This window comes from Lethenteron reissneri, chromosome 24 (genome assembly GCF_015708825.2).
Source record: "Lethenteron reissneri isolate LAM-NWPU_2019-01 chromosome 24, ASM1570882v1, whole genome shotgun sequence".
Taxonomy (NCBI): Eukaryota; Metazoa; Chordata; class Hyperoartia; order Petromyzontiformes; family Petromyzontidae; genus Lethenteron; species Lethenteron reissneri.
In genome coordinates, this window is record NC_083802.1 from 15,080,266 (window position 1) to 15,092,708 (window position 12,443).

A 12,443-nucleotide genomic window follows, 5' to 3' on the forward strand; every position below is an offset into this window, starting at 1 on the left:
CTTTGACACTTTGTGCAAGTTTCCTGATTTACTGTGCGATTTTTCACGGTTCTGCCATGTAGCTTTTTAATGCGTGTTCTGGTTGTACTAGCGCGTTGTCCGGCATTGCCTTGACCTTTCATCCTGAAGAGGTTCCCAGCACGTGGAGGGAAACGTCGTAAATAATGCCAAACAATACGTGGTAAAACCTGACTATAATTGGGGGAGAGCTCAAAATGAATAGTTGGCAATTTTGATGTCTCTCCGTGTTTAGAGTATCAAAATTGGTTGCTTAAAACATGGCTTAAATGTCGTATTGTTTTTTTTGCGCGTACACATATATATATACATCCCCATTTAGTGCATGCATGCGTGCGCTTGTTCTTTTCTCCAGGAACTGGCTTGAGCATGGTTCTTTTTGGAATTGGTCAGGATGAACTGTTGAAGCGCCTCATGATTCATTCCGGCGTTGGTGTGGTGGATGCCGTCTGCGACCGCAATAACTGGACCCGCTGCTCCATTCCCATCCATGCCCTGGAGGTAGGACTCGCCCCCGTGACGGCACATACCAAGCACCGGTTGGGACTGCTGTCTCTGATCATTATCGTGGTTATGAATGGCTAGAACCTGCAAGTATATCCATTGACCATCATAGAAGGTTTGGTGATACCTATTATTGTATGCAGATTGCGATTCCAGCGTGGCATCCTGTGTTTGCTATTGATTATCATTCATAACAGCGATACCGATACTTTGTTATTTCCTGTTGATTCTGGGACCACGAATCCTTGCAATTTCCCATATCACAATACTATTAAGCTACTTATACAGGTGAACTAAATATTTTCTTAGCCTTACAACTTGACCATATACTGGCTGTGTTTTAGTTTCTGCTTTATTATCTTATCATTATCAATTGGTAATGAGATATCCACTGCTGGATGAAGGCCTCTCTAAGCCATCGCCAGCCCTTGTGTTCCTGTGATGCTAGCTACAATCTTCTGCTGCTGCTCCGTTTCCGTGAGGGGGGACACAGATTCAGAGGGAGGCAGAGATCAAGACGCACAGAGAAACATCTATGTATGTTGAACTGATTTGACATCGCACGTAGCCAACCGTGCTATACGGTTGGCTGAACAGAGCGTTGGAGAGGGGCGGATATGCAGAGGTCGAGGGAGAAACACGAAGATACAGAGAGGGAGATGCAGAAACAGGGAGAGACAGACAAATAGAAATAGAGATCGAGACAAGGATACAGTGGCAGAGACATGTGCCTGTTTATTGAACGACATTTACAAAAAATATTATTCGGCTTCAAATTTAGATTTGCGGAGACCTCCATAAGGTTTTTGGTATTCAGCCAAATAGTATTAAGTGCTCATCGTTGCACGTCCAGTTGTTTATTATCTAGCAATATTCATGCAGGATTATTCAACATCTTTTTCCAGTTCAAGGGGAGAGATAGGCATTATCTGCAATACGTGTATTTCTCGAGCAATACTCAGTATCAGGATGACACTGGCAATACCCCCCTAGGTATTACAGAGATGTATTGCGATTGCCTGTATCACCCTGCACTATTGGAGAGCCCTAATCTGTAAAAGCTGCTTGGGTCGTCGATGACACTCGCAAGCGCAGGGGAGGATTACCATTTTATTTGCTGTCCTCGATTCGTCCGTCGCTTGACGGCGGAATATGCTGGTAACATAACAACAGTAATCAGTCATTCATATGCAGTGCTCATGTGAGGAGATCAAACACGAGTCTACCAAACATTGTGGTTCATTAATTATAAAGCTATATATGCAAATAGTAGATGTATTTGTTTTTTATTCCTTATTGTGCATTAAGAAAACAATACAATCTGGTGATTATATAGCTAGACAACTCCAATGTAATGCATCTCAGTGGATGAATATAAAGAAGTTTGAATGAAAAGCCGATGGAATTATGGGATTAAACTAGTACCAAAATTTGCATCTTTGGGTTTCTGTCATCCATCGGACAAAAAAAAGAATTGTTCCTTTGTCAAGCGCTTATAAAAGTAATAGAGCTTTATAATGGCCAAGCTGCAGAATTATGGAAATGGGTGAAGACAAACATTTCTGTGAATAAAATGGAAGCATTTTTTAATGCATTATTTTGAAATTGCATGCCAGCATGAAAGTACACGTTTTAAAAATGCCTTGCTATTGTAATGTTATCAATATCGACTTTATGATTCATGATAAACGGGCATTTAATAGGAAAGAGAACATCCATTATATCAGCACAGCCTGAAATAAGTGATTTAGTTTGAGTGTCTGGCATTTTTTTTTATAAGTGAAAAATCTTTCAAATTATTAATTCTGGAAAAGTTTTGCTGCTTGCAAATTAATTAATGATCTTTAGAAGTATATTTAAACAAAACAAGTTAGCAAAATCAGTAATAAAAGAAAAACTAAAATATGTTTAAAATCTTACATTTAAAAAATCGACTGCCTAATAGTATGGTACTAAAAGGCCCAATAGGTTTTTTTGTGTGCAGGATATTAACGCTGTGATTTATGCCGTCGCAAATAAAATTGCCATGCAGTTGAAGTTTAAACTACATTTTGGCTGTGCAAATATAAAGTTTTTTTGCAAGGTCACTGGTAAAATGTCCATAAATGATTACTGATAATGCATACTGTCGGGTGGAGTGGTGACCCATTGGTTAGCATGCTGCGCTATGAACCTGATGAGCAGAGTTCGATTGTTAGCGATGGCTGATATGAATGATATCTGAATTGGTCCCTTAGCCATCCTGATAACAACCCCCACTGGCCTTCTTGGTGAAGTATTGAAATTCGACAATAATTTAAAGTACGCCTTTTTTGTACGCCTTTTGGCGTCCTCTGGTCTGACACCGTTTGAGATGAGGCTCAAAAGAAAGCTGTCTCTGGTGTGGACCAATCAGTTTCAAGGACAATGCATATATTATCAGTGTTTTTTGTTTGCATTTTGACCACAAGTATTGTGGTTAATGCAGACATGATTCCTTGTAATAGGTTTCAGTTTTGTGTTTTAACAACTTAACACCTGTTTGTTGCCAGATAAAAGGGGAAAAACTTATTCTCAATAATTTAAAGTATTTTTTAAATCTCCAGTCTTACGAGGGTTGTCTGCATAAAATATTGGATTTACATCTCATCTTTTGAGCTATACAATGCTTAATATATTAACATTATTTGTGATCGTATGTCATTATTGGCAGACTAGTGGGCACAATGATTAGCATGCAGCTGTTAACCCAGTGATCTGAGTTTGATTCCAGGCAACAACTAATATGAGTGGGGAGTAATATTTGAACCCACCCTCCTTCACCAACCCATCATGACCAGCATTGTGAAGTCAGAATCCGAATCAGAATATGTATTTATGCTGCAGGAATCCGATGAGCTTTAAAACTCTATGACCTACACGGAATGTAAATGCCTTTTTTCAGCAGTGGTTAGACAAAGGGCTGTACGTAACTTTTTATTTCATTGTGAGAATATGCTACTCAGATATTTATTTTCAATTTACCAGCGAACATTGTACGATTTATTAAAATGTGCCCTTTTTATACTTCTAACTTATATATGCTCAAGTTTGAATAACAAGAACCAAGGTATTACACAATAAGCCTCATTATTTGCTGAGAATTAAATATATATTTTAAACGGAAGACACTTCGATCGCGTTTATTATGATGTGACGGTAGCAACCTTGTCTCTGTAAAATGCAAGAGGCTGTTGTATAACTTATTTTTTGCTCAGAAAACTCGAAACTACATTGTCATCACTATGGGGACCTCATTTGCCAGTAAAAATATGATAATTGGTTCTTTACCCTTCTATCTGGCAACAAAACTGACAGTTTTGTTGCCAGATAGAAGGGTAAAGAACCAATTATTATATTGTCATCAGTTTGTCCTTGACATTTGGAAAAATACAGATGTTTTCATGCTGCTCTTTAAGTCTGGCAAACACACCTCATACAAGATTATAAAAAAAAAGTTTGGCTGACTGGCACGTGGGTGGTGAAGCGTGCAGTGAATCTTTTAGAATCAGCTTTTTTCACGGATGTCCAGTGGTGTTGTTACTGCGCACATCTGCCTTATGATGTCACTTGCATCACACTTGCATCTCGCAGTGTGCGTCATATTGTGACCCCCTAACCCCCCTAACCCCCCTCCCCCCACCCTCCAACCCGGCTGTTTATCTCACGCAAATGTCTGGGCAGTGCTATGTCTGGGAAAAAAATCTTGGACAGACGTTGAAAATGTAACAATAGCTTTGTGTAATGTGTGTAAAACTTTATGCAAATTAGATTTGGGGTGATGAAATTTTTAATTGGTTATTAAAAGATGAGAGTAAGATTTACACAAGTCATGATACAAGAAATAGCCCTAAAGGAAGAAAAATTAAATATGGGCAACATTGAAATATACAAAAAGATGAACTCACAATAGTCATTGATAACATGAAAAAAATACGAATGTATAATTTTTCATTATGTAAAACATTTTGTATATTTGCATTATCATACAATGCCGTGACAATTTCCATCGGCACACTTGCATCTTTTTAATTTCCTCAAATTGTGTGCTTGCGTGTTAGGCTGCTCTAAAGAACAGGCAGCTTGACACAGTGGATTTTTTTCTCAAGAGCCAAGAAAATTTGTTTGATGTGAGGGAGGGTGAAACAACATTGACGCAACTGAAAGGTATGATCTGGCGTATTCAATAATGCAGTCAAGAGACGGTTATTTAGCACATAAACATTTAAAGCGTGGTTTTCCACATAAAATGTCACATTCAGCAAATTGTGCTTGGCGTGATGATTTATGGATATCTTGTGTTAAGAGTTACTCCAAGACGTTTTGATTTATGTGTAATCTCCAGCCCACACTAATGTAATTGGCCATGCATTTAATTTGGAGAAGCAATAGAAAACGTCAAAATAAATTTTCTCCTTCAACCCAGTGAAATACAATTATTCAACTTCAACAATAAGGTATAATTGGTACCTCGCAAACACGCTGGGCCTAAAATTATACGCTTGCCATTTGCGCCATTATTATATGGCTGCGTATTTTTCTTTTTGGATAGTTCAATCTGCATATACGCACGGATTAGATATGGGACGAATTAAACAGCCGCTAAACCGTGTGAATGGCAACGTTGATTGCGTGCATGCCAATTCCAGGCCTCCAGGATCTGGTCCCTGCACTTGAGGTGCTGCGTCACGCCGTTGCAGGGAGCAGCGCGGATGCGTCCTCCCAGCCATTTGCCGAGCAGCTCCTGCACCGCGCGCTCGGTTTCCTTCACACCCAACTGCGCCGGCTGTACGACCCCACTCCCAGTACGTTACCACTTTGACACACACTTTGTGAAAGACCCAACGCGGAAGATCCGTGGGTTTGATCTTACACGAAGCTCACGGTCCACCCTAAACTGCATCTGCACAAACCATGGCAGCAGATGCCATGGATACCTGGCATTACCATGGTGTGCCGATCTCGTCAAGGAACACAAACCATCACGCAAACTGCGGTCATTCTCACAGTGGGTTTTGGCTAGCCATCGAACAAAAGTCAGTCAGTGCATCGCGCAATTTCGGATGCGCTTTTGGAGCCGTCCGGAATGTTCTTCCTATATTAGGAAGCCACTGGAGCTATCCACTTTTAAATCTAGATGGAAAATGAATTTCTTTAAAACTACTTTTTGTGTTTAGTTTTTTGTCCTCCCCCCGCATCTCCGATGAGCACGGGTGGCTACATACGGTGCGAAAGAAGTTCAACATACATGCATAATTGGAAAATTAAAAACTCTCCAGTGTGCAACTGTGGTCATCCAGAACTGCCCGTACAATATATCACGACACAATGCCCGATCCACAAATACAAAGGAGACATCACAGTGGTCATCTGACTTGAATGTGACATTTTGGTTGTGTCCTCTGCATCTCCATCAGCTATATGAATGAAGAAGACCACTTAATGCAAAGAAATTGAACGAAGAAGTTTTTTTTTAATCTCTAGCCACAGTGGTCATTTGTGACACTTTCTACAGTGAATTTGTGTAAACTGAGCTGAGCCGATTCATGTGTGTGTGTGTGGTGGGTTGTACTTGTATATTTTCAATACATCGCTCTGGAAGCAAGGGCTGTGGGTTGGTGGATTGCATAGGTTTGTGTGAAATGCCCAAACGCCCTAAATGGCTATCGAACAACAAGTGGGTTTGTGAACGTCCTGTGTTGATATTCAAACATGTTTTCTTGAAAATTGGTTTCAAAGTGAAAAGAAATGGTTTCATTTGGTTTATGATCGCGTACACACTTTTTATACGTTTTACTAAAAAATAAACAAGTAAATAGTAAGCCTGTACGTTCGTCTCCCTTGCGAATTGATGAATTGGCACTGTTTGAGTGTTGTGATTCGATTCAAGAACAGGTTTCTTCTCTTGGAGTGAATGTATCGGCCTCTAGCAGCTGCAGAGGGTCACGTGACCCCATCATAAACATGGTGGACGCATATAAAACAAACATTTCCTACACGCTTTATGGGGCGCACGTATTGTCAACGTAGTAATCTCCCCAAAATTGACACCACGGCTCCTTTTGTTTCTCGAGGCCTCGACCAGCACCAGCAGAAGTGTGCACAGCTCCTGATGGGATTCCTTATTGAGCTGCGGCAGTACATGCGGCGCTACCCGTGGCGGCAGGACGAGGAGGAGGAACACGGAGGTGGTGGTGGTGGCGGCCACGCGGGTAGCGGAGAGTCGGACGAGGAAATCTTGGACCTGCCCGGCACTGAACACTGGGATGAGCTCCCCACTGATGTAAGTATCGCTGCCTTGCTGCTTTGTGCCCTTGTGCCGTGCCGCTTGACCGTTGTTCTCTTGCGAGTTTAATTTCTTTAAGTAGACCAGGGGGTGAGGAAACTTTTTCTTACGTCGGGCTTTTAAAAAAATACCTTTTTGTAGGCCATACATGAACACACACACACACACGTTCCTAGGTCATTATTGTCTTCGCAAGAGGCTCCTGCAGTGAGAGACGTGACAGAATACTAAAATGAAAAAAAAATGTCGTCTTATTGCCCTCTAATATACGATCATTATAGCTCAGATGCTTGCCATGATGGATAGATATCATTAGTGGCCAATTTAATTCTTAAGTTAAGTCATGGGTCATATTTGGCCTACAGGCTAAAGGTTCCCCACGCTTATAGACATTTTGGCAATTATAGCGTATTAGATGTCGCATTGCTTGTTGCAGCAGAGTCATGTGGTGCATAATGGTCAGAAAGTAAAGTAAACAGCATTAAAAAGAGACTCATGATCTTAATGAGATCTTCATCATCATCATTGTCGTCAACAGCCATAACCTATCCATTGCTGGGTGATGAACTCTCCTAACTGCCGCCATGAGCTCTTGCCTCGTTGCAAATAACATAACGGGTCGTGTAAAGGGAAACTGGGAATGCATTCTGTCACTGATGGGAAAACAAAGATCTTGACGGTTCGCTGACTCGGCTTCAAAAGAAGATTATGATTGATAGGGGTGATTTGTTTGGAAAGGGTCAGTGGGGTTTTGTTGACTATTGGTACAAGACTGTGTTTTGATAGAGTTGGAAGAGGGATGGCTCCTTATATTAATAGAGGAGACCTCTGAAACTTGACGATATTCGTTCACTGTTAGTGACATACATTTTTTTTAATCCTTTTCGGTTAATTAACCTGCAATTAATGATGTAAGATATTGCATCTTCCGGGGGATTATGTTATAGGACTTATTAGTCTGAAAACACTTGGATACTTTAAAAACAGCTTTTGCTTCAGGTTGTTAACTGCTTGTGATCAAGCCATTTAGATGGTGCAAGTTTTTTTTTCCCCTGAACCTTTTAATGTTGATTAAAATTGCATCTTTCATGTCCAGTCTGCAATCGTGAAAGCACATGTTCACAGTGTACAGTACCTTGCCACTTCTGTGCCTGTGGATACGTGTTGGTTATTCCAACGGCAAATACAATGTAGCATTGCAAAACGACAAATGAGAAGATATTGCCATGGGTTGCTGGAGGGTAGGGGTACTTTGTCTGCGATTTGTGAGGTAGTCTGCTTCACCCGCAGTCCATCACAGGGGAGCACAAACCTGTCTCGTATATCGGAAACCCTTATTTAAGTGACTAGTCGGTGTCATGCAGTGTACAGCGGAACTGATCACGCATTCATAATTGTAACTGTAACTATTTCTGCTGCAGCATCTTGCCACCACGAGTGCCTGTAAAAAAAGATGACATGACGATATGGCTGCTGGGAAGACAGTGATGGAAAAATGTAATGATTGTGGCTGCTGCCTTCTGGCAGCTGCATTCAATTCCTGTTCCTTTGTCAGGGATCTCGGACGTGTGGGTTGCTCGAGTGTTCATGATGGGGCATAACACGGTGAAGCTAATGTGTAGACCTTAGAGGAGGAAATGTACTTCATCAACAAGGGGTGGTCAATAGGTTTCGGCATTGGCACGTTACAAGGATAGTTTGAGCAATTTATGGATTCTTATCTTATTTTATACTCAGAGTGCCTTAGCTCAAGGCACTTAACATAGTTTTAAAAGCAGTGACACAATTGAGTTACTCAGATGGCAGGGGAGTAAGTGACCGCAACAGAGGGCACATAGGGGTCACAAAAGAGCAGGGCAAGGGGTGGAAGGGCGAGGGGAGGAAAGAGGAGGAGAGTGGGTAATGGAGAAGAGGTGAGCTTTGAGAGAGGAACGAAAGGAGGTTAAGATGGGGACTGCGAATGTACAGGAGAAGTTTAGTCCAGTGGAGGGGTGCAATGAGAGAGAAAGATCGAAAACGAGATTTGGTATGGAGGAGGGACAGAGAGAAGATTGGAAATGCAGAGGACGAGAGGGGACAAAAGGAGATGAGAGAGGCAAGATTAGGTGGGGAAAGGCCATGGAGAGATTTAAAGATGAGTGTAAGGTATTTGAAAAGACAGCGAGTGTAGTCAACATGAAGCCAGCGAAGTTGAAGGAGGAGAGGTGAATCATGAGGATCAAATGGGAGATTGGAAATAATCCGCACGGAAGCATTTTCCATTTGTTGGAGGAGGGGTAAGAGCATTAGTTAAGGAGACCAAGAAGAGAATTGCAAAAGTTCTCCAGATGAGTTCAGACCAGAGCATGCACCAGAAGTTTGGTGGCAGAAAGTGAAATGAGAGTGCGGATTTTCCGGATATTGAACATATCACAGCGGTAGATGCGAGTAGTAGCGACGATATGTGGAGAGAAAAGTGAGTGAAGAATCAAAGGATTGAGGGCAGAGGGAAGCAGGAGAAAGGAGAGGAGCAGATGGTGGGAATGGGAGAGTGAGAGACCGGAAAGAAAATGAATGATGTTTTGGAAAGATTGAGAGAGAGAAAATGAAGCCTGTACGCATGTATGTTGAACTTCTTTCGCACCATCCATAGCCACCCGTGATAATATAATCAGAGGTGCGGGAAGCGTCATCCTGAATTCGATGGCAGCTAGGCTGGAGGAGATTTGAGAGGAAATGTGAGGGGTGAAAGATAGCAAGGAGATGAAGATGTGGGTCACGTTGGCAAAGGAATGGTGAGGAAAGTATATAAAGGAGATAACAGATTCAAGGGGTGAAAAATATAGAGTGAGAATAGTAAGGGACCCAGACCTGAATCCTACAGAACACCAACATTGAGAGGGGAGCGGGGGGCAGGGGAGAGGGTTGAGGAATGAAAGAGATTGACAATGTGCGAGAATAACGGTAAGGCTTGAGCCAAAAGAGAGGCGAGTGCCGGAGATGCCGAGATCGGAGAGAGTGGAAGCAAGAGTGGTTGGTGATCAACGGTGTCAAAGTTTAAGGAACAAGAAAAATGAGAATTGAAGAAAGACTGGCATTGAAGGAGTTTGCAAGATGGTTCTGGACATTGAGAAGGGCTGTTTTGGTGGAGAATATAGAGGGGTCTATAACAAGTATTGCTTTAAGGTATGGCTTAGGAATAAGCCGATACCTGTGTGACCGTTTTTAATATTGCATTCTAAATGTTTTGGCCATTGTAGAATAAATTTGTATTACGATGCTTGATTCACATGTAAATAGTTGCATAACCCATATTCATTCTCAGTGCATCTTGGCTCGTATGTTTTGGAATTGGATGGAAGCGCATAAGCACATAGATTTACAGCACTGTAAAAGGGATTTTTGTGAGATTAATGCAGTGTATGTAGATCACTCTTCAATTTCCGTCTCACAGATGTCAAACAAGATTTGACTTTCATCTTTTTTTTACTTCCATGATCCTAATAACTTCCCTGTCAAATTTCCTGCAATAGACTCTCAAAAAATACAGCCATTCAAAACGTAAGATTTGCACGGCCAGCACTTAAAATGCACACGCACGTAATCGTTGAAAAAATAAATGCCCCGTGCCCAAAATTCAAAACAGCAGCTAGAGTTCTCCACAACCCGTGGTCCATGCAGGCTGAAGCGTGCCCCTTTTCCCTCCGGCTTTGTCTCATTTTACCCCATCCACACTAACTAATTTTGAAGTCTGTCTGACAGGCAGTAGAGCTCTTTCTCTCACCACCTGCTTGTTCTGTTAGTTCCGGGTGTATTTTTCATAATTGTTCAAGTTTTCTATCGACATTGTGCGAGAGTGTGCGCACGGTTGAACAAGAGGAGAAAAAAAGCGAGCACATTTCATATTGTACAAGGATTGGCTGCTCGCACTATTGTTTTCCAGATGTGCGGGAAGGGATACAAATAAAATCCGGCAAGTTAATTGCTGCCATGGTTGTTCTCTCACGGTGATATTTTGGTAAGGGAGTTAGGCATCGGGAAATTAACTCCGAAATCGAGTGCCTCATTTGAAAATTTGATGTGTGTGATCCTGTTTCAATTAAACACAGCAATAATTTGTTCGGTCTTTGTCAGGAGTTTTATATATGCAAATAGTTGTGTTTGTACCACTTACAAATTATGACAGGCTAGCACGAATATATATAATTATTATTTCCATTATTGATGGGTCATGTCATGCTGTTTTTATGCACGAGTATGCTCCTCTGTGTTTCAAATTGGAGCTCTGCAATAAAATGCAGTGTCCTCTACAATACTCACTGCCTGTTGACATTTCATTGTATTATACGGATTCGTTTGATATTGGGAACTGTCGTAAAATTTCAAGATGTCGACACAAAAATAACCCTTATTTGTGTTCTTGAGGTCTCTGTGTACTGACTTAATGTGAATCGCTTCATATCATGCTTTTCTGCCCTTTGTTTTAATATTGCCTGCATATGTCAAAGGGGTTAGAAGTATCCCTTGTATTTGATGAAAAAAAATGGGTTGGATTTGGCTTATTACCCTTTTAAATTGATATCACTTTAATATGCCTGAAGTCCTGTTGGTCAGGTTGTTCCTTTCGCACTTAAGGCTGTATCGTATTGAACCTGCATGTTTGCGTTATCGCAAGTGGTAGTCCATAAATGCTCAATTATATCGCTTGTTCTCCTGTGTAAAATATATTTCTTAGAAAATCATGACGTTTAAAAGAGTTGTCCTGGAAAAGCTATAACTCATGTCAATATTTTTTTTGAAAAACTATGTTGCTTTCATTGAAATGCCGAATTTCTATTGTGCAGCTGCCCTCTCCCCCACCCCCCCATTGCCACTATAAAGCATCAACCATCGGTCTGGGCAGGCCATATCTGTTAGAAGGGACGATGACTGATGGTCCAGAATAAAAACGGAGTGGCAGCCAAGGAATGAAATGCGTCTTAAGGGGATGTTTGCCCAAGGATATGGAGTGACGAAATCGCTTCATATGCATTTGCTATTTGGATTACTACTTCGCATGGTAGCGCGAGGTGGTAGTGGCTTGGAGAGGCCTTCATTCAGCAATGGATTAAACATGGCTGATATCATGACGACTCACCTCACATACGGCTGCACAGTGAACTTTATAATTCACTCGCTCCAACCGAATCTGCCTGCCCTCAACAAAACTCAACTTTTGGATAATTAACTTTTTGTAGGTTATCACATTTTTCTAGAACTTTCTTGAAAATACAAACAGTATTTGTGCACTTTTTAGGACTTTTATTTATTGCAACGTATCACTTTTCTGTGGGAGCGTTTGTTTTTTGTTCTTGCTCTCCGGAATATATTTTCTTAGATTGTTTTAATACCTTTCCTGTTCATCTGCCTTAGCATTGCCTTCATATAAAAATAAAAAACCCTGCTTCTTCATTTACTGTTTTCAAATATATGACCTCTTCAGAGCTTTAAGACCGAGTGCAATTTAATTACTTTACAAATCCAAATTGATTATGTGGTCAGCCTATGCATTATTATTTTGTTCTGTATATAAGGCAGTGTCAATGGAAAAACATTGTGAGTTGTTTTGTGCTTGTTGGCAACCCTTCCAACGCAGCTC

The 12,443-nt window shown here is 41.1% G+C and overlaps 1 protein-coding gene across 2 annotated transcripts in view; it reads left to right on the forward strand.

The window, feature by feature from the left end:
* The window catches only part of SPG11 (SPG11 vesicle trafficking associated, spatacsin), a 109,779-nt gene that overhangs the window by 17,853 nt on the left and 79,483 nt on the right, over positions 1 to 12,443 (forward strand). For both annotated transcript variants that reach the window (XM_061558395.1, XM_061558396.1), the window contains exons 7-10: positions 374 to 519; positions 4,602 to 4,707; positions 5,190 to 5,345; positions 6,615 to 6,823. In XM_061558395.1, the coding sequence (XP_061414379.1) occupies positions 374 to 519; positions 4,602 to 4,707; positions 5,190 to 5,345; positions 6,615 to 6,823 (617 nt within the window). The remainder of the gene's footprint in view (positions 1 to 373; positions 520 to 4,601; positions 4,708 to 5,189; positions 5,346 to 6,614; positions 6,824 to 12,443) is intronic.